The sequence below is a fragment of the Carassius auratus genome, chromosome 5, assembly GCF_003368295.1.
Source record: "Carassius auratus strain Wakin chromosome 5, ASM336829v1, whole genome shotgun sequence".
In the NCBI taxonomy this organism is placed as follows: Eukaryota; Metazoa; Chordata; class Actinopteri; order Cypriniformes; family Cyprinidae; genus Carassius; species Carassius auratus.
In genome coordinates this window covers 5,133,610-5,156,798 of record NC_039247.1, presented here as the reverse complement: position 1 = coordinate 5,156,798, position 23,189 = coordinate 5,133,610, and the positions used below count along the sequence as shown (strand labels likewise).

The window sequence follows — 23,189 nt, the reverse complement described above, 5'->3', positions numbered from 1 at the left end:
ATCCCCGCCTGCCCACGAAATACGAACACTCTGACTTTCCCACAAACACTACCAATAGTAAGTGTTTACATCATGTCGAGAAGATGCTGTGTTTTCAGCCTCACTGGGGGCATTCGAACACCGTACTCCATACTTCACTTGCGATTTGATATGATACCTCTTTATTCACTGCTACAAACTGATGGTGGTCATATAAGTATGATTAGAACCATGCTAATGCACTTCCATTAATGCTAACAAAACTTCTAGTCTGTGTAAAAGAATGTTGTGGTCAATTGAATGCAGTGCTAAGATCCAATAACACTTATAGAGAGATACAACCACGGTCAGGGAATAAGAGCAGGTCATTTTGTAACTCCAAGGAAAGCAGTCTCAGTACTATGATACAGTCTAAATCCTGACTGGAAATCCTCACAGATACCATTTTTCTCGAAGAAGGAATAAAACTTGATATTGTAGATTTAAAATTTACTGTTGATTATTAAAGAAATGTAATTGATTATTTAACCTCTTTTTCATCAATATTAAAACTTTTTTTTATTTCAGTGCATCACAAATAGGATTTATTCTCACATCCATCAAAAATATAGAAGAGCTCACCAAACAACGTTTCCATCTTTCTTTTTCCAGATCACACGCTCTCAGTATCAAAACGGTCTGATGGCGTCTCGGCTGGACAGCTCGCCGCAGTCTCCAGACAGCGGACACGGCCGTGTGGATAACAGCATATCATCAGCTCCCCATCCGTCTTCAGAAAACATCATCTCGCTTGCAGACGCCACTGATGAGACAACCTCGCTCCTCAATGAACAGAACAGCCAACCTGCGCGCCAGGCCAACCACAGCACACATAACGACAGTGCCATTTGACATACTCACACACGATTTACCCATATCTCACACTCCCATTGGACATTAAGCACTTTTCCCAGAACTTTTAATCAGACCCCTTTTAGCACCAACTATTACAGCTCCCAGTATAAAAGTGCTGGTGTATGAAAAGCAACCATTTGCTGAGACATCCAAGGAAAACATTGTGTAACACATTGTGCAAGATGAAGACCGAGAAACCAAAGGGTATCTGGACTGAGAAAGTAATCTGTTTCAGACAGACACATAGTGGTGTTTTATAGACTGCGTGAATAGAGACATTTATATATTCAAAGATGTTTATTTTGTCATTTTTCTATTGAGGTTGATCACAGAAATGCGAAGGAGGGAAACTGCGGATGCCTTTTTATTTTGTGTTAGTCCATAGCTAATTCATCATTGTACCAAATTGTATTTGTGTCTGTGTGAGTGAGTGAAGATTAGAATGAGTTTGTGATAGAGATATACATGCCGGTGAGTGTGTTTGTACATATGACAACGCATGAGTCCAATTTGGTCGTTGCAGCCCAAGCAACAACTCAGGGAGACGCTGAGCTTCACATACTAACTGCATGTTCAGTAATTCCCCGTTCATTTACGTGAACCCATGCGACAAGTGGTCAAAAAAAGTGAAGCATGCTTTCGTCAAATGCACCAAATACTAAGATACACATGGCATCCACTTGTCATTTTTGTCACATAGTTCTGCTGGTTGTCTGTGGCAGTGTTCATGTGTGATTTTAGTGTTTGTGTATGTGTAGAATTGTCCTTTTCAAATGAATGCATTGACTTTTTTTTACTCCAAAGAGAACAAGCATTTGTCGTTGTAGTGCAACTGTAAACAGAGTCACTTTTCTGCACAATGTTTGTGATTAGAGCTCTTGAACTTTATCTGTTGCTCCCATTGGACCAGAGGTAATCTAACCAAAATAATTTAACTCTTTAAAGCTGTATTTATTTAGCATAAAATTGAGGTTGTATATTTTTTATTAATGATTTTATTTCTTTGTTTTTGTGACTTCTTAAAATTGTGTTTTCTAAACAGGTTGACATGGTACAGACTACAATTTGTAGAAGCCTAAAACTAGGAAATGGCGGGTTCAGGAAGTGACTTCAATGTTTTTTGCCTTTTTCCCCCCACTGTGCACATCTTTTGCTTTTATACCAAATATGTTTAAACTGATAAGGACAATCAAAGTGAAAAGTGTCTCATTTACACATTGATACTAAGATATCATCACATGCATAGTCAAATGGACACACAAAAGCCTCTTTTATTCTGTAGCATCTCTTGAATATTATAAAATGGGGAGCAAGAACTGCACTGTGTATCTCAATTTTTTTTGCTGTTGACAGCCGTTCAGTTTTTTAGAAGACACTCCCTGTTCATTCAAAGTGTTCATCGAATTATATCTTGTCCTTCTCAAATTGGTCAAGAAATACATTGTGAAATTACGCTTTTTTTTCTTTAGTGGAAACTGCAGTTTTTGTTTTCGGGGTAACAACTTAATTCTTTTTATACTGTATTTTTCCAAGTTATTTTTTTGCTTTGGGAGAGGTATTCCTTAAGTTGATCTGAGTTTGGCTATTAAATTATTTATTTAATCAGTGTAATATGTTCCATATTCTTGTAATCATTGCCGGTGATGTATTTTGTAATAACCCTCAGATTGTGTAGGTGTATAAATGGACTAAAAGTAATCTCTACTTAATATGAAAAATTTCCTGTGCAAATAAATTGGGTGCATATTAGAGAATGTAATTGTAATTTAAACCATTAGCAGATCTACTGGCTAATATTTATGTTCACAGGAAATATTTTAGTTGCATTTATTTATATCTGAAATATCATACAGTAATATTAATGTATTAAAAAATTAAAGAAACCTTATATTGTGAGGCCCAAAACAATACAATGCTACAGTACATCCCTGCTTTTATTCCAATTTTATTAAAATAATAATAATAAATTTTAAATATAGTCATAATATCTATTTCATTCTATTCTAATCTTCATAAAACATATATTTAAATATTTTGTAAAATGGTTAATGTCATACATTGTCACTGCATGTCTACATGTTCTTTTCTAACTTTATTCTTTTATTATTATTATTATTATTATTATGTCATAATATATTGACCTCAAATTCAAATACATAAAGCCACGTGACAGTTATAACAAACAAAAGTCATTTATAACGAATCATCAAATCATAGGAAGCATCAAAACTGACTAACCAATAGATGGGCTTTAAAGTTTTGAACGAACCAATGGGAATTGAGCGTATCCCTGCGAAATTCAAGCGACGGTTGTGTGGAGAATATGGGCGGTGTGTTAACAACAGCATTATGTGCTAATGGACTCGTATCGGTGTTATAAGCAAATGCTATATTTATCTTGATAAAATATTTATGTGGATCATCTCATAAAGCGATGGAAACCGTCACGGACGAAGACGTATCTAAACTCTCTAAGATAGGTACGTTAACGTTAAAGCGCTCCCTTATAAGTGTACACCAGGCTAGTCCCATGTAACGTACGTTATCGTGTAACTTGCGCTGTTAACGTCAATATTTAACGTTACTGTTTCTATTGATAATATGTGTTTATTTTTATACAGTCGATTATATTAAGCTGTGTCATGTTTTTATTTTTGTAAATCGTCTATCAATTTTGTTCAAAACACTACAATACGACACCGATGTGTATATTATGCGTGACTGTGAAAGAAGTATGTTTTTGCTTCAAAAATTAATTATATTAAGTTAATGGTGGTGTCAACTCGTATTTCCCTCATGAAAACAGCTTTATAATGGTAACGTTACCTTACAATCTGTCGAAAATATTACAGGTGCTGAAATAATGTCCCGTCGTGCCTTATTGCTAATGTTAAACGCTTATAACGTTATTTAAAACATGTGCTAGTTAGATGGAGTATGCACGACAGTCAAATGTTAAGTAACTTTACTACGAAACCTTTTCGGGACGGTTTAAAAGAATTCAAATGGCTCATAGAGACTGTCTTCGTTCACTTCACTTCATTCAAATGGCAACGGTTCTGTTATTCGGGTCACTTGTTTCATTTTGCAATAATGACCATATGACTGTTCTGCATATTGCACTGCTATTAAAAACAAACACACACACACACACACACCTTAATTTTATAAATCAGAGATCATACTAAATGCATGTTATTTTTTATTTAGTACTGTCCTGAGTAAGATATTGTACATAAAATATTTTAACATTTATTCCACAAGACAAAAACAATGCTGAAATTATTAAAATAACCCCACTCAAAAGTTTGGGAACCCTTGGTTCTTAGTACTGTGTTCTGTTACCTGATGATCCTCGGCTGTCTTTCTGTTTTGTGATGGTTGTGCATGAGTCCCTTGTTTGTTCTGAACAGTTAAACTGAGCAGCGGTCTTCAGAAAAATCTTTAAGGTCCTGCAGATTCTTCAGTTTTCCAACATCTTTACATATTTGAACCCTTTCCAGCAGTGACTTTATGATTTTGAGATGCACCTTATCACACTGAGGACATTTGAGGGACTCAAACACAACTATTTAAAAAGATTCAAACATTCACTGATGCTCCAGAAGGAAACAAGATGCATTAAGAGCTGGGGGGTGAAAACTTTCAGAATTTGAAGATCAAGGTAAATTGTACTTAATTTGTGTACCAGGAAACATACAAGTATCTTCTGTTGCTTACGAAGGGCAGAACTAAATGGAAAAAAATTATATTTCAACAAAATAAGACAAATTTGGCCATCTTCATTGTGTTCAAAAGTTTTCACCCCCAGCTCTTAATGCATCTTGTTTCCTTCTGGAGCATCAGTGAATGTTTGAATCTTTTTAAATAGTTGTGTTTGAGTCCCTCAAATGTCCTCAGTGTGATAAGGTGCATCTCAAAATCATAAAGTCCCTGCTGGAAAGGGTTCAAATATGTAAAGATGCTGGAAAACTGAAGAATCTGCAGGACCTTTAAGATTTTTCTGAAGAACGCTGCTCAGAACAAACAAGGGACTCATGCACAACCATCACAAAACAGAAAGACAGTCGAGGATCATCAGGTAACAGAACACAGTACTAAGAACCAAGGGTTCCCAAACTTTTGAGGGGGTTATTTTAATAATTTCAGCATTTTTTTTGTCTTATGGAATAAATGTTAAAATATTTTATGTACAATATCTTACTCAGGACAGTACTAAATAAAAAATAACATGCATTTAGTATGATCTCTCTTATTTTTTGAAAATTACTCATATTTTCACAGATTCTGCAAGGGGTGCCCAAACTTTCGATCCCCACTGTATATGTGTGTGTGTGTGTGTGTGTGTGTGTGCGTGTGTGTGTGAGTGTGTGTGTGTGTGTGTGTGAAGAAAGTTACTGACCAAAATATACATACATGAAGCACACATTTCTAACATTTATTATTACATGCATGCAATGTTTTTTCAATGCTTTTTTCTCTTTCATTTACAGAGCAACGCAAACTGAAATTGGCAGAATATCTTGCTGCAAAAGGAAGACTGAAAATACCTAATCCAAAGTAGGTGGTCTTGAGGGTTCTTTCTGTTTGTAAGATTTGTTGAAATTACTTTTACCATAAAATAAAACACTTTCAGTATTACTACCATTGTGTGTTTATGTTTTGAATCAACTGTTTTGTTTTTTCACTCAAGACCATATCTCAAGGAGAAGCCTGTTACAAAGAAATATGCTGAAAAGAATCAAACGTTTAAAATTGTAAGTTAAATACATTTCTTTACATTTTGCATTATTCTAAGTGTTGAAAGTGCACAAGGTTGAAATTATGTCTCTCTCTTTTTTCTCTCTTAGACAGGTGATGGAAAGGAAAATTGTGGTATCAATGGGGAAAACATTCAAGTAAAGAGAGTGAAGACATTGGCAGAGGTTGATAAAAACACATCCTCGAAAAAAGGACTTCACATAAATTCACTAGCCAAAGCCCAAACACAGTCTTCCAGGAAATTGCAGAATCCTTGCCGGGAAGGCATTCGTGTTTTGAAGACACAGAGCAATAGAACAGTCTGTCTTCAAAATCCAAGGAAACCCCACAAAGATGAGAAAAACTCCAGGTCATTCAATGCCGCTAAGAGGAATAATTCACAAAGCATTCAGAACGCCCAACCCAAAGCTCAGCCAGCTTCCCATGCTGCAAATAAAGCACAAATGTCAAGAAATGTCAATTCACAGTCTGGACGTGGCATCGCAGCCCAAAGCCGCACAGATCAGTTTCATGCCAAGACAGATATTCAGTCAGTGAAGCCTTTGGCTAAGAAATTAACAGAAACATACATCAAAACAAACTCAGTTGCTACTTTGAAGAGTCGAAGAACAATGAATACAATCGAGACAAAAATGCAGGCAAACAGTGTTTCTAAAACCCAACTGCAGTTCTCACGCAACTGCAGTTCTCAGAGCAATAAGCCCGTAAACCAGAAATCTAATTCAGTGATAAACAGGTCAGATGTGAAACAGAGGAAAGATATTCCGTCCATTGTTTCGAAAGTAGATGCCATAAAAATTAAGTCAAATAGTTCTGTCACAAACAGAGTAACAAGAGCAAGTGCCTCCACATCTAAACCCGCAAATAGAGAAGGATCAGTGATCATCAAAAATAAACAGTCTGCTGCTGTTAAACATACTAATCTCACTGCTCCTACCAAAGCACTCGGTCGAAGCACCAAAAGTTGTGTAGAATCCCGAGAGCTTCATCAGCCCACTCGGACGTCCAGCCAGGCCAAGCCTGCGGTACAGTTGCAGACTCCTAAATCCAGATTCTGTCCCAATACTCATGGTGTCCGAACAGCTCCAGTAGATGGAATGAAGAAGCCCACTGCAGCACAAGAGGAGAGACTGTGAGTAGACTACTGTATAAAGCAGGGTTTCTCAGACTCCCACCCTGATTAATCTCACATGTATGCAACTTTCTTGTAATCCTGAAATCCTTGATTGGCTTTTTCGGGGGTGTTTTGGGTTAGAGCTAAACTGTAATTGACAGTGAACCTCGAGAGCCTTGAGAAACCTTAAACTAAAGATTTGATGCTTTTGGAAACTACATGTTTTGTAGTGCTTTAAAGCTGTGGTTCACAGCTGGTAAAATCTGGTATCAAGATACAGATCTTACACCAAACAACAGTTGAACAAAATAATTTTTTGGTGGCAGTTAAGATTGAATTAGGATTTTGTTCATATTGATTATGTTTTAATTTAAACAGTTGATTTGTAAAATTGTTTATAATTAATAACTTAAAATGTAAAAAAAAAATTAGAAGGTTAAAAATTAAAGGAATAGTTCACCCAAATATTTGCTGAAAATTTACTTAACCTCATGCTAATGTAGATGAGTTTGTTTAATAGAACAGATTTGGAGAATGTTAGCATTACAACTCATGCTCACCATCTGCAAACTGAATGGGTGCCGTCAGAATGACAGTGCAAACAGTTGATAAAACATCATAATAACCCACAAGTAAATACAATGATTAAATGAACAGAATAAATTTTTTTGAGTGAATTATCCCTTTAGGTAAATAAGTATAGGATGGGCCAAACGGTAACAGAAATGATGTGTGTGCAGGCGTAAGCTCCAAGAGTGGCGGGAGTCGAGGGGCATCACATATAAACGTCCTCCCATGCCTGTCCATCTGGTGAGGAGGAAGACGGTCTCTGCTATTCCGCAGCCATACTGGACTTCTATGGAGAATGAAGATGAGGTTCATGACATTGTCTTTGCTGTGGACCGATCACTAGATGACTGCATTAAATTATTACAGCAGGTATTATTATTATTTGAGGTGTTTTCATTTTATTTCTATTTTTTTAAATGTGTAATTAAATGAATGTGCGTAAAAAGGGTTAATGCGATAACATAGGTTCTTCCATGGAAATCTGAGTTTCTGTTTGTGCCAGTTAGCAGACTGAAATCAGACTGAGAAATAATCAAGCTCCACATAGCTGATGAAAATCAAATATATTCTCAGCTTGTGTCAATGTTTCCCAATTTTGCTTGTGGTCATAAAAATTCTTAGTCATTTCCTTGGTCAAGACATGAAACTGTTTTGTTGAGTTTGTCATGTATTGTGTGTGGTCATAGGTGTGTGTGGTCTCCAATAGACCATAAAGTTTACCATTCTTTTCTACCAGTCTCATGACTCTTTGAGTTTATGATTTATGGGTATCCAAATGGTTGTTTGACTTCCATGGTATTGAAAAAAAAAAAAAAAAGTTCAATAGCTGAAAGAAGTTTATACACATTTGGAACAAGTTTAAGGGGAATAAATGATGACCATTTTCATTTTTGGGTGAGCAAACCCTTTTAAATATGAGCTATAAATCACGTTGCAGTTTACCCCTGTATTTATAATACAATGTTCTCGGCAACCGGGTATATTGCAGAACATTTTTAATGAATACAAATATCAGTCAGTTTCAGCGTTCCAGACCTCAACCAAATAGTCGCATTTTGCGACCATTTTCCTGCTGGTGCGAAGGAAATTTCTTTTTAGATGTCGCACTGGTGCAACTGCTACCTTTTTATATAACTATATTTAAAATTAATGCACAAGCGATTTCTTTAATGGTGCATCCAGTCAGTCTCTGTTTTTATGAGAAACGTCAGATGGCAAACCAAACTGAAAACATAACGAAACTGTGCTACACGTCTGAACTGCACTGCGCTTGGAGTGTAGAGCCTTGTTTATACTCGCCACGTCAGCATGAGCGTGAAGGTGTGCGCAATGATGCGAATATTGAGGAGGCCATAGAAGGTTTTCAAGCCAGAGTAAAGTAAAAGACCAGTTTCTGAGAACTGATTCAATGCTGTTTGTGCTTTTATGTGACAGGGTTTCCCAGTTGAACAGGTCAGAGATGTGCTGTCTCGAGTGCCAATGGCACAGAAGTTTGCTAAATACTGGATTTGTCAGGCCAGACTAATGGAAAGAGAAGGAAACCTGGAGGTGCTGCCAATGTTTCAGGAGGCCATCCGTGTAGTGAGAGAGGTCAGTATCTCTCACACATAAATATCTTTTTAAATAGTTTTTACTATTATTATTGATGTTGTTGTTTTTACTATTATTATTAAATAGTTTTTCACAGAATGTAAGCAATTTCCAATTCCACAAGATTATACAATTACAGGAAATTACAGACTCTGGTGCATGTGTAAAAAGAAATCCAAATGTCACAAAGCTTATGAGCAACCAATATGTTTCTTAACAGCCGGTGGATGAACTACGATCTGTGGTTTTTGAGATCCTTAAAAAGAGACAAATTCAAGGTAAAGTGGGTAATCCAGGCTTTTTTCCTTCTTCTTTTTTTTTCATTGCCGGTAAAAAGTTGGATGGATTAATTCAAATTTCTTATTTTTTTGAAAGACGACTCTTATCAATGCTGCGTTTATTTGATCGAAATAGTGTGTACTAAAATATTACTACAATTGAAATAAAAAAATGTATATGTGTCCAAGTACTTTATACAAAAAGGGAGGTAAATACAGATGGTTTTCTGAGTCTGAAAGAACTTGGCAGTCCTGCAAAAAGCCCAAACCTAAATCCCACTGAATATTTTCAGCAACAATTGCAACATCAGTGTAAGACTATGCTGGATATTTCAGATTAATGATAAATAAATAATATTTAGAATTATTTATTTTCTTTTTTTACAGTAAAACTTTTGATGCAACTTCTCATTCTTTGCTTTTATGCTCATGGCTGCTTTTTTTGTATAGAAAATTACCCTCCCCAAGCTGAATGCCATGAAGATTTGTTTTTATTGAACAGAGAACTAAAATCTCTCATAGATATTCTTTCTTCACGAGTTCAAGCAATAAGTCTGTTGTAGGTAGCTTTGGATAAAAGCTAAATGCATAAATGTAAAAGAATAATAAAAACAAATCTTGCAATGTTTTTTTTAAATCATTCAGGTTTGTCTCCAATGCCAAAAGAGTCAGACGCAGTAGAGACTAGAGTGCATGATGAACTGGAAGACATCATGTGCACCCCAAAACCTGTTGGTGCCGTCATATGTGGAAGGAGGGGAGACTCGTCTGTTGTCAAATATAAAATTACAGCAACACCAGGGTATGACACTTGCACACACTTACACAATCCAACTTGAAACACAATCTGCTCTGAGTCACAAATGTTCTTTGGAATAAGTATTATAGGACTTTTACAGATGGAAAATCCATATGTGTGATTGTGTTTATATCAGGGCTGTCACTAGATTAAGATTTTTAATCTAATTGATCACACCCTTTTTCTATGATTAATCACACACTTAATGAAATTAAGCATGGACTATTTATCTTGTTTCAAATGTTAATTTTGTCATCATTTGCTATATCCAGAAATGAAAGATTTTTTCATGATAAATTTCGATGCCTCGCTTGTAATGTGGCTGAAGCAAACACTCAATGTATTATAGGTGTACTAATAATTAGATGATAACTGCCATCATCTTCAGTCGAGTTACAGTATATTCCACAAAAAGTTAGCCTGTTGAACATGAATTAAATACAACTTAACAAAATACAAGTCACCTCAATGGAAAAATGTATCCAAATGACCTACATTTGAAATTAAAATTTTTCAGCTGCCAGGATAATTTTCAGTTATTTTTGATGTAATAAATAGTGTATCATCCTATAACCAGTCCCTCCAGAAAAATGCAGATTATTTTTGTGATTGTTGCGGGCAAAAATCCTTGAATTTGCGGCAGGTTTTCTTAAAAAATACAATGGAATATGCGGGATATTTTTGCAATCTTATGCGATGAAATTGCGGGAACTTGCAAAAACTGCGTTTGATGAAAAAGAGAAAAAAAGGTGACCCCCAATACCCTGTTCTCACTAGGCTACTACCTTACTGTATTGAGTCATTTCTTATGACTTCCTATGATAAGCAAGCATACTAAATCACTTAATATTTAAGTTCTCATTCTGTTTTATTTCAGACCTTAATTAACACATGGCTCAAACTTACAAAACATTGAGTCAAACAAGTTCTCTAGCTTTACAAAAGGAATATTCAACAACTTCTGTAAAAATGAATAAATAAAATATACACACTGTAATAATAAAATCTCCATATTCATCCGGAAGAAGGAGGCGGGAAACGGCGGACAATCCAATAACATTTTAATAATTCAAAATAAACACAAAACAGCGCACCAGCCCTTCACGGACGACTGGTGCGCATAAATAAAAAGCAAAACATAAAATATGTCCCAGCCCTGGTCCTCTCTCATCCTTCACGGTCGTCGCTCCAGTTTTATATCCTTCCATCTCCTACGTGGGACTCAAGACAGGTGGTGGGTCGCAGGTGTAGCTCATCTCCAATCACTACACCTGGCCTCACTCCCACGTCTCTCGGCCCCGCCCCACTCGTCACACACACAAATATACAAATGCTGTTTTACAGGAATTGCAAAGTGCAATCTCTTACTGCTACGTAAATTATTTTACATACTACTAATATACTTACAACTGTAAGGTTTTGGTAATATTCTGTAACAAAAAAGTACAATCTTACAACTGTAGAGGTGCATCAACTTCTGAATGAAACTACTACAGTCCACTGTGAAAATGAAAAATAACTGCGTAGCTAACACTGGCCTATCATTCGCCATCCTCATCCCTCTGTCAAAATAATTTGCCCCCACTGTCATGTAACACACCGGGTAACTGCTTCGCGTGGTCTTTCGCGCTTATTTTTGTTGGCAGATAAGAATGATTTGCGTCCTTCACCCTGGTTTCACCGCGGGCTTCACAGATGATGTTCACGTTGCGCAATTATGTCACTTCATAAGGTTCCCATTGGAAAATAATGGTGATTTATTCGTGTGAAGTAAACGCAACATTTTTCAACTTTCTGCTAAGATATATGTGACTTTTTTGCAACGAAAATTATTATTATTATGAAATCATGCTGCCTCCGCATATTTTGCTTCCTGAAATCGGCAATTTATGCGGCGAAAGTGCGCCGTGTTTGAAAAAATGCGACCCCCGCATAAATATGCGGCCCTTGGCTGATTGTGCATTAAATCACGCGGTCGCATAATCGCGTTTTCTGGAGCGACTGTATAACAATTTTTTCCTTCTTCTATGTTTTAAGGGGTAAAAGGAGTCAGCAGGGAGCAGAACCAGGACAAGTAGACGGTCATGAAATCCGTTTCTTTACTCCAGTGCGGCGTTCGGTGCGGATCGAGAAAACCGCTCTGCGCTATCCGACTGCTTTGCAGGAACATGACCCCTGTGTGACCTCTCTTTGTGACCTCGCAGGTGAGAGTAAGGAAGAGGTCAAAGAGGAATCACGACCCCAAAGCTCTCCTGTGTATGTGTACCGAGAGAATGAAGCACTGAGAGACCATGTTCACATTAAACTCGTCTATCCAGAGGAGGATGAAACTTGATTATGTTTATTATCATTCAGTGACCTTAATTTCCCACATAGAAACAATGAATCTTTTTTATCAATTTAATTCTCTTCACTATTTCTCAGTAAAATGTATTTTGTACAATTTTAGTCAATCTTATATACCAATAAAAACATCTCTTGCTAGAGGTTTTGCTTTGGCTCTCACAGTTAGATGCTACCTAATTGGTTCATAGCTTCATTGCTATGAAGAATCTAAACATTAAGTACTGCTACATGTACAAATAAGATGATAGCATTGTCTTAATGTGGTGTAAAATTCTGAAGCTGTCCATACTGAAAAATATACAATAGAAATGTCAGTAAGTCAAACTTTAGTTGTAATTTATGGGTCCGTCTCGATCTGTTGTGCTTTTCTGAGCAATAGCATTCATGTAAGAAACTGTATTTTGCATGCTAATTAAACTATATTTGAGTAACTGATACTATTATTTTGTTCCATTGAAATCTCTAGATGTCAGGAAACATCTCAAAGGTCATTTCCCACTGATGTAATATGACTTTATCTACATCTTCATTGTTTTTTAAATCTTGAAATGAAGATGCATGTTACTTATTAGCAAATAATGTGAAGTTTTTAGGTTAGTGAAAATTTCAAGTTCATGTACTACTGTATATTAGCTTTTTTGGTGCACTGAAGGATGTTGGCAAAGCTTGCACTTCAGGAAGGGGAGGGATACAATTTTCCCAGCCTAATAGTGGATTTGAATAGGAGTAGAATGTCTCAGTTGTTTCTGGTAGACTATTGTGTGTGGTCTCAAAACATATGGTCCAGTAAACTGATGATTCAAAGGGATACTTTAACCAGACAAGAAAATAACCATGACTTTCTTTTTTAGAACGGAGAAGAAGATTTAGGTTTTTTGCCTTCTACTGTAAAGACAAAAACAGTGAAACACTATTCAAAACATCATCATTGTTTTTATTTCTTCATTAACTGTGGAATATTACAATAAAATAACTGTAATCAGTTTTATAATGTTTTACTGTTTTACAAAAAAAAAAAAAGGTAAAAACTAATAAACACTTTAGTCAAAAGCTTCTTGGTACAACAGCTTTTCTGAAAAACCATTAGGGACTGCAGGTGGAAAGATAATTGATTATTATAAAGTATTTTTTGGTTCTTATCAGAGAAGGATTTTGTGCACTTGTACACTTTCCTTATTAAATAAACTACAAATAAGATGTAAATATATGATAAACTAAACCAGTTGCATAATCACATTAAATTACCAGTTTAACTTAACTTCAGGGTCTTATGGTGGGGCAAGTTAAAATGCTTGCTCACTTTGCCCCACAGCTACCATTTTTAAATAAACCAGCTAGTCTACCAATACCAATCTAAATGATTTGCATGGTTTTATAGGTTGCTTAATCTCCTTAGCTTTGATATAGCAGCCATTATATCTGATCTGTTTTTAAGTGATTGCTTTCCACTCCTCTCATGTGAAATGGGTCAACTTACCAGTCCAGATACATGCTGTACAAGATGTGGCAAGTCTGAAAACGAGAAAGTGCGTATTAGATTTCAGTCAGTACAAAGGGTTCCTACGGGGGTTTGGAAAAGTATGGAATTTAAGTATTGCAGGTCTGGGAAAGTATGAAAAATATTTGTGCTTCCAGACTTTTGCCCCAATCAGCCCATTTCACAGTGTGGTTTTTAGCCTCCACAAAGTACACGTTAAAGACACATAAGGCCTACGGCATACTGCACTAACGAAAGCCCAATTTTGAACACCTTTTTTATTTTTTTGTGTTTTTCATAGACCATTGAGGTTGGCAAATTTTATGCCATCAGTCTATTTCGTGTCATGCTTTCTCCGCCGCCACAGAGGATGTGTTCAATTGGACATTAGGCCTTTATATTAGAAATACTACCATAAGAAAAGCCTAATTTTGAGCAAGTAGATCTGTTAATTCATATGCATCCATTCTCTTATTTTATTAGTAAGATAGCAATGATGTACAAAGTAAATAGATTATATAAAACTAGAAATGGTAATAAGCAGTGTTGTGGGTAACGCGTTACAAAGTAACGCGTTAGAGTACTCTAATTACTTTTTTCCGGAAATGTGTAACTTAACGCGTTAGTTTCGTGCGGAAGTAATCAGTAACTTCGTTATTTTTTAAAAAAAAGTAATCCGTTATTTTAAGGAAAGGAAAATCCCGACTGCAGCCTGCTTTTTGTCAGACAGTAGTCCTAGGTCTATTGTGCCACCTGCGGATGTATCAGCGGAGCCGAAGCTCTGTGATCGTGAAGTCAATGGCTGTGATACGTCTGTGCCCTGCGCCTGACCCTGTGTGTGTGTGTGTGTGTGTGTGTGTGTGTTTTTTTTTTCGAACTCCCGTCTAGATGGCAGAGAGGACAGCGTTTGGTTTATGGAAGTACGCACATTATTTTCAATTTGTCAACGAAAAAGAAAAGAACATAACGGTTAAATGCACACTCTGTGAGTGACACTTTAATAATAATTAGTTCGGCTATTAAGCTATTTGTCATTTGCCTGTGTGGCAGTGAAGGATTTAATTCGGTCGGTTTGTTATCATTTTTGTTTGACAGGCAGCTGTTAATTTCTGTTAGATCGTTGGCTGGCTGGTTGTTCATCATTTCTAAATGGATTTAAATCTGCAAGCCTGTTTAAGGTTGTGTTTACAAGTAAGCATACTTGTACTTTGATAACTGCATTATTTAAAGTTAAAGAAAAATCAGGAGTTATCTTGTGGTGCTCATAATATACAGTAGCCTAGGCTAACCGGGCTGGGTAGGTGCGAATTTTGATTAATAATATGTTCTGTGATAATAAATAAATAAAACGCCATGTGGAATAGCCTATTGCTGACTGTCTTTCCTGTTATTGTTATCCTGCAGTGTTAATTTAGTCGGATGACTGACGTTATTCATTGTCGGGAGTCACGATTTCTAGGTGCATTTAAAGGGGCCGGGGGCTGTGTCTGTCATGTGTGAGCCGCTGCGAACTGCTTTTAATTTTTGGTAACGCATGAGTACTCTAACGCGTTACTTTTATGAATAGGTAAGGCTGTATCATAACTGATTACTTTTAATTGATGGTAACGTTGTAACCTAACTAACTACTTTCCAAAGTAACTATACCCAACACTGGTAATAAGCATGCAGTAAATTCCTATGTACGTGAAGAGTTTATCGAAGGACACAAAAAAAAGTTTGTTGTGTGCATGTAAAGGCTGTTTGTTGTTTTATTTTATTTTTTATTTTAGGGGATCTGTATGTTATCACTTAGAGAAAAACCTTGAAAAAAATCAAAATATTTACAGATCACTTTACTAGTGGGGTGAAAGGTGACAATTATAGGGGTCCATGCATTCATGTTTAAAGGTTCAAACACGAGGCGGAAAAACTCAATGAGAGTTCAGCGCACACAGAGACAAACACTGACAGCTGAGAAAGAAATGGAATGTGTTTAAATATATTGTATTGTCTCTTAAAACGACAGCGCCTAATTTACTAGCTGCTGTCAATGTCCTTAATGCTAATCCAAGAAATAAAATGGGAGGAAATAACGCACTGCTCTTTTTTTTATCTATATTTATTTGACACCCAGCAAAGACTATGCAATGCTATTTACATTTTATTATTCAGTTTCTGCACCTGGACACCTACAGACTTGAAAAAAATTGGTTTAAGTTGTTTATTCGTGCTATTTACACAATTTCAAACAGGGCCCATGGGTATAACCTGCACCAGTGCCCCTCAAACTCCAGCTACGGCCCTGCTGAAAATAATGCTCTATAAACCATTTGTTAAATATAGTATGAAAATCTATTAAGTCGTTTGGAAATTTAGTTTGGAAAAGTATTTAATTTTGAAATGGAAAATGTGTAAGAATCATGTGTACAATATGACAGAAATTTGTCCCTTGACAAATGACAATTTTTGCAGTTCCCAGCAGCTGGGTATCTAGTGCAGCAATACATGTTTTGCCAAATACTATTTGGTCCAGATCATAACTCCCAAGAGTATTTCCCTTTTAAACAGGTTACATAACATCAAAATATTGCTTATCTTTAATGGGACTTTAAAAGCTCTTGTTTTTGTGACATATCAGGACTCAACTCTGTATAATAACATGGGTATGACAGAGGTATTACCGTATTTTCCGCACTATAAGGCGCAACAATGAATGGCCTATTTTAGAACTGTTTTCATATATAGGGCGCACCGGATTATAAGACGCATATAATAGATGGAGCTGTGCTAAAGGGAATGTAAACAAAACAGTCAGATAAAGACGCCTTGAGCACCTTGATCCATATATTTAAGGAGCTCCGGATTATAAGGTGCACTGTCGTTTTTTGAGAAAATTAAAGGCTTTTAATTGCGCCTTATAGTGCAGAAAATACGGTTAAAGGAGAGGGTGACTTATGAGGACATAACCCATGTCCCCATTTTTCAAAATGCTTATAAATCATACAGAATGAGTTTTTTTGAGAAAGTAAAAATGCACAAAGTTTCCTGTGAGGGTTAGGGTTGGTGTAGGGCCATAGAATATACAGTTTCTACAGTATAAAAACCATTATGCTCATGGGAAGTCCCCACTTTTCACAAAAACAAACTTGTGTGTGTGTGTGTGTATACATATATATAAAAATATTCTGTAATTCAATACAAAATTAAACTTAAGCAACAGCATTGGTGGAATAATAATAATAATTTAAAAAACAATAAAGCTCACATTAATAAAGCACACATGGTTAAACTGATCTAGTGATCTAGTTGTGCAGCAACTGCAACTTCCAAAGAGTACCTTTCTGTATCAGACAACTGCTTCAATGAACCTGACAAACGTGGATGACAATAGTTGACAGTTGGCAACTAATAAACCACAAAGTTTTATTTCACAATGTTTAATGCATGTGCTCCACTCCATGCGTGTTAACATTCTTTCAGTGGGCAAAATTGTGCATGCTAAATCTTGTCGGGAGCATAATCACATTAAAGTACCAGTTTATACTTAAGAGATTTAACTTAACTTCAGGGTCTTATAGTGGGGTAAGTTAAAATGCTGGCTCACTTTGCCCCACAACTGCCATTTTTAAATAAACCAGCTAGTCTACCAATACCAATCTAAATGATTTGCATGGTTTTATAGGTTGCTTAATCTCCTTAGCTTTGATATAGCAGCCATTATATCTGATCTGTTTTTAAGTGGTTGCTTTCCACTCCTCTCATGTGAAATGGGTCAACTTACCCACAAGCTCATCTTACCCCAATCTTCCCTAAAGAAGTCGTTAAAATGAATGTAGTGTCGCAGACATGCTCTGGCAGATTAGACTAGGTAACATAAAGCTGAGGTGGAACTGGATTTCCTGGATCAGTTCTCAATGTGCTGAGAAGCTGATTATGACCGGTCCAGATACATGCTGTACAAGATGTGGCAAGTCTGAAAACGAGAAAGTGCTTACTAGATTTCAGTCAGTACAAAGGGTTCCTACGGGGGTTTGGAAAAGTATGGAATTTAAGTATTGCAGGTCTGGGAAAGTATGAAAAATATTTGTGCTTCCAGACTTTTGCCCCAATCAGCCCATTTCACAGTGTGGTTTTTAGCCTCCACAAAGTACACGTTAAAGACACATAAGGCCTACGGCATACTGCACTAACGAAAGCCAAATTTTGATCACCTTTTTTATTTTTTTGTGTTTTTCATAGACACTTGAGCTTGGCAAATTTGATGCCATCAGTCTATTTCGTGTCATGCTTTCTCCGCCGCCACAGAGGATGTGTTCAATTGGACATTAGGCCTTTATATTAGAAATACTACCATAAGAAAAGCCTAATTTTGAGCAAGTAGATCTGTTAATTCATATGCATCCATTCTCTTATTTTATTAGTCAGATGGCAATGATGTACAAAGTAAATAGATTATATAAAACTAGAAATGGTAATAAGCATGCTGTAAATTCCTATGTACGTGAAGAGTTTATCGAAGGACACAAAAAAAAGTTTGTTGTGTGCATGTAAAGGCTGTTTGTTTTTTTATTTTATTTTTTATTTTAGGGGATCTGTATGTTATCACTTAGAGAAAAACCTTGAAAAAATCAAAATATTTACAGATCACTTTACTAGTGGGGTGAAAGGTGACAATTATAGGGGTCCATGCATTCATGTTTAAAGGTTCAAACACGAGGCGGAAAAACTCAATGAGAGTTCAGCGCACACAGAGACAAACACTGACAGCTGAGAAAGAAATGGAATGTGTATAAATATATTGTATTGTCTCTTAAAACGACAGCGCCTAATTTACTAGCTGCTGTCAATGTCCTTAATGCTAATCCAAGAAATTAAATGGGAGGAAATAACGCACTGCTCTTTTTTTATCTATATTTATTTGACACCCAGCAAAGACTATGCAATGCTATTTACATTTTATTATTCAGTTTCTGCACCTGGACACCTACAGACTTGAAAAAAAATTGGTTTAAGTTGTTTATTCGTGCTATTTACACAATTTCAAACAGGGCCCATGGGTATAACCTGCACCGGTGCCCCTCAAACTCCAGCTACGGCCCTGCTGAAAATAATGCTCTATAAACCATTTGTTAAATATAGTATGAAAATCTATTAAGTCGTTTGGAAATTTAGTTTGGAAAAGTATTTAATTTTGAAATGGAAAATGTGTAAGAATCATGTGTACAATATGACAGAAATTTGTCCCTTGACAAATGACAATTTTTGCAGTTCCCAGCAGCTGGGTATCTAGTGCAGCAATACATGTTTTGCCAAATACTATTTGGTCCAGATCATAACTCCCAAGAGTATTTCCCTTTTAAACAGGTTACATAACATCAAAATATTGCTTATCTTTAATGGGACTTTAAAAGCTCTTGTTTTTGTGACATATCAGGACTCAACTCTGTATAATAACATGGGTATGACAGAGGTATTACCGTATTTTCCGCACTATAAGGCGCAACAATGAATGGCCTATTTTAGAACTGTTTTCATATATAGGGCGCACCGGATTATAAGACGCATATAATAGATGGAGCTGTGCTAAAGGGAATGTAAACAAAACAGTCAGATAAAGACGCCTTGAGCACCTTGATCCATATATTTAAGGAGCTCCGGATTATAAGGCGCACTGTCGTTTTTTGAGAAAATTAAAGGCTTTTAATTGCGCCTTATAGTGCGGAAAATATGGTTAAAGGAGAGGATGACTTATGAGGACATAACCCATGTCCCCATTTTTCAAAACGCTTATAAATCATACAGAATTATTTTTTTTGAGAAAGTAAAAATGCACAAAGTTTCCTGTGAGGGTTAGGGTTGGTGTAGGGCCATAGAATATACAGTTTCTACAGTATAAAAACCATTATGCTCATGGGATGTCACCACTTTTCACAAAAACAAACTTGTGTGTGTGTGTGTGTATACATATATATAAACATATTCTGTAATTCAATACAAAATTAAACTTAAGCAACAGCATTGGTGGAATAATAATAATAATTTAAAAAACAATAAAGCTCACATTAATAAAGCACACATGGTTAAACTGATCTAGTGATCTAGTTGTGCAGCAACTGCAACTTCCAAAGAGTACCTTTCTGTATCAGACAACTGCTTCAATGAACCTGACAAACGTGGATGACAATAGTTGACAGTTGGCAACTAATAAACCACAAAGTTTTATTTCACAATGTTTAATGCATGTGCTCCACTCCATGCGTGTTAACATTCTTTCAGTGGGCAAAATTTTGCATGCTCAATCTTGTCCAGTAGAGAAATGTATCACCTGTCAAATATTCATTCCATATTTCAGTGCTTTCATTTTTCAGTAATGTCCAGGTTAAAATTTCCACTGGCATTGTCAACATGGTTAAAGGTCCTATGACATAAAAATTTCACTTTCTGAGGTTTTTTTAACATTAATATGAGTTCCCCTAGCCTGTATATGGTCCCCAAGTTTCTAGAAATTTGAATCGGTGTAAATTGAGATTTTTCTATCTTTCTCTGCCTTTGAGAAAATGAAAGCTCAAACGGGCTGATCTTGAATCTCCTCGTTGTGACGTTGTAAGGAGAATTGTTACCTCCCCTTTCTCTGCTTTGCTGCCCAAATATTTACATATAATTCAGTCGCAATGTCAGCATAGGCGTTTCAAACAGACTTTTATGATATGGATTCGACAGCACCGGCACAAACAGTGAGTAACAGTGTTCATTAATGCCTGATCTGTGATCAGTGATTTCTGATGGGTAGCTAATGGGTTGACGTTATTTCTCTTAGTAGCATGAAACAAATCTGTTATTTAAATTGTGATTTAACTACAGAGAGCGATCAAAGAACGCTCGCTTTTTTTCCCGGAGCTGTTACACATCGCGAGTATATCTGCACACTTGCCCAAACTGCCGTTACAATGAATGACGCGGTTATGCTGCACAACGGAGCTCTTACTGTATTCATGTGTTTGCTGTTAGCTGTGGTGAAAGCATTTTGTGAGAGAAAACGTTTTGCAATAATGACGAGATCACTGCATCCACGCGATAAACAGACTCTGTCTACTCAATGCTCATCACTGCAGCCTTTCATGTGATGGGGAAAAGATCGAAAAAATAATTATATAATCAACACTTCCACGATTCGTTAATCTCGACAGCTGTAATAGTAATATATATATATTTATTTATTTATTTATTTGAGTGGGGTTTCACATGTAAAATGGATTTCGAATGCAAAGATGTCAGCCAATCACAACAGTTGTGGTTTACTCGGAGTCTCACAGCAGACACGCCCCTTCAAACAGAGCATTCAAGCCAGAGGGCTAATGTCAGGATATAAAAATGCTTTTTATTTCAAAATTTTAAATGTAAAAATCATACTAACAATATAAATACACCTAAGGAAACATTAAAAACGATTTAAAGAAAAGGAAATAATCCATGTCTTGGGACCTTTAAAGGGGGGGTGAAATGCTATTTCATGCATACTGAGTTTTTTACACTGTTAAAGAGTTGGATTCCCATGCTAAACATGGACAAAGTTTCAAAAATTAAGTTGTACATTTGAAGGAGTATTTTTGTTCCCAAAATACTCCTTCCGGTTTGTCACAAGTTTTGGAAAGTTTTTTTCCAGTATGGCTCTGTGTGACGTTAGATGGAGCGGAATTTCCTTATATGGGTCCTGAGGCACTTCTGCCGGAAGAGCGCGCGCTCCCGTATAGCAGAGCACTGAGAGCAGAGGCATTCAGTGATCAGAGCGAGAGCGTCACAAAAAGAAGTGTATTTTTGGTTGCCAGGGCAAGACAACCCTGCACAGATTACAAAAAAAACAGCATTAAGGGACCAGTGGATGGAGTTTATTTTTACAGAGCATCAACGGAGTTGTGCAAGTGTTTGTGTTTGTTCCCTGCATTTCGAAAATGCTTGTTTTACAAACATGGCCCAGTTTGACGACGGATTTGCGTATCGTTTATTTCTTAAGGATGATGCAATCCCAATGAAAAAGGGCCACGATCGTGTGTTGGAACCGCAGGCGGTGAGTAAAACTGCTTCAAATATCTCTGCCTCCTTGTTAGTGCGTACCCTCCCATGCCAGAGACCCGGGTTCGAGCCCCGCTCGGAGCGAGTCGTTGCTGCTGCTGCTCTTGTTCAGTTTCAGCCTCGGGATCTGATTCTGGATCATAAATAAACGGCTGAATCTGACTGTAAGCCATGGTTTGTTTTGGTTGGTTTTTTCCTCACGGTGTCACAGCTTCCAAACGCTCTCAACGCAAAAGCCTACTCGCGCTCGTGATTCTTTAGCTCCGCCCACACGTCACGCCTCCTGTCGGTCGTGGTTTTCCGGGAAAAATCGGTACAGACTATCTTTCTCTTATGAATATAATAAAACTAAAGACTTTTTGGAGTTATGAAGGATGCAGTACTACTCTATAGGTACTCAAGATTAACAGGATATTGAGTGAAAACGAGCATTTCACCCCCCCTTTAAGGTTATAGTCCAGTCAATACTAAAAACGTACTCACTCTCAGGGCAGGCCTTTCAAGATGCTTATATACAGGTACATGTCTTTTTTGTGTTTGTTCATCAAGTTATTAATCAATATTTAACCTTTTTTAGTTGATTGAATAAAGGTATGAGTTTTTGATCTTTTAGTAGTTAGTCACTTTGGTGTATTCTGTTGCTGAGATGTGCTCTCTCCGTGGTTTTCAGAAAGTTCTCTATATTTAAAAGATAACTAAAATAACTTTATATGTTTTTGGAAAGTACCTAAGATTACAAGCCTGAGGAACTCTACCTTGAAGAAGTTGTGAATTATATGTGTGCATGTAGGCTATTGGTATTTGTGTTCACAAGACTAGGCTTGATTGAGGTGAACAACACCTTCTCTAAAGGGGGGGTGAAATGCTCGTTTTCACTCAATATCCTGTTAATCTTGAGTACATATAGAGTAGTACTGCATCCTTCATAAATCCAAAAAGTCTTTAGTTTTATTATATTCATAAGAGAAAGATAGTCTGTACCGATTTTTCCTGGAAAAACACGACCGACTGGAGGCGTGACGTGTGGGCGGAGCTAAAGAATCACGAGCGCGAGTAAGCTTTTGCGTTGAGAGCATGTGGAAGCTGTGACATTACCGTGAGGGAAAATCCATCATCCAAAACAAACCATGGCTAACAGTCAGATTCAGCCGTTTATTTATGATCCAGAATCAGATCCCGAGGCTGAAACTGAACGAGAGCAGCAGCAGCAACGACTCGCTCCGAGCGGGGCTCGAACCCGGGTCTCTGGCGCACTAACAAGGAGGCAGAGATATTTGAAGCAGTTTTACTCACCGCCTGCGGTTCCAACACACGATCGTGACCCTTTTT

The 23,189-nt window shown here is 36.8% G+C and overlaps 2 protein-coding genes across 2 annotated transcripts in view; both read left to right on the top strand.

Annotated features, from left to right (window-relative positions):
• LOC113071879 (metal transporter CNNM4) overlaps positions 1-2,484 on the top strand; it is a 35,074-nt gene extending 32,590 nt beyond the window's left edge. Inside the window, exon 7 of the mRNA XM_026245172.1 lies at positions 631-2,484. Coding sequence (XP_026100957.1) covers positions 631-870 — 240 coding nt within the window. The 3' untranslated portion in view covers positions 871-2,484. The remainder of the gene's footprint in view (positions 1-630) is intronic.
• A 682-nt stretch (positions 2,485-3,166) lies between these two features.
• ckap2l (cytoskeleton associated protein 2-like) lies at positions 3,167-12,766 on the top strand. Its single transcript, XM_026245166.1, has 9 exons — positions 3,167-3,353; positions 5,367-5,433; positions 5,567-5,630; positions 5,724-6,766; positions 7,489-7,687; positions 8,753-8,908; positions 9,129-9,186; positions 9,832-9,988; positions 12,023-12,766. The coding sequence occupies exons 1-9, from the start codon at positions 3,308-3,310 to the stop codon at positions 12,318-12,320; spliced, it is 2,088 nt and encodes a 695-aa protein (XP_026100951.1). The 5' UTR covers positions 3,167-3,307; the 3' UTR covers positions 12,321-12,766.
• Positions 12,767-23,189: the final 10,423 nt, after the last annotated feature.

Excerpts from the sequence above, each read along its gene's own strand:
- ckap2l (XM_026245166.1), top strand. The coding sequence starts at position 3,308 with ATGGAAACCGTCACGGACGAAGACGTATCTAAACTCTCTAAGATAG. Across the intron at positions 3,354-5,366 it reads ATCTAAACTCTCTAAGATAG|AGCAACGCAAACTGAAATTG; the intron begins GTACGTTAACGT and ends TTTCATTTACAG. Across the intron at positions 6,767-7,488 it reads GCAGCACAAGAGGAGAGACT|GCGTAAGCTCCAAGAGTGGC; the intron begins GTGAGTAGACTA and ends ATGTGTGTGCAG.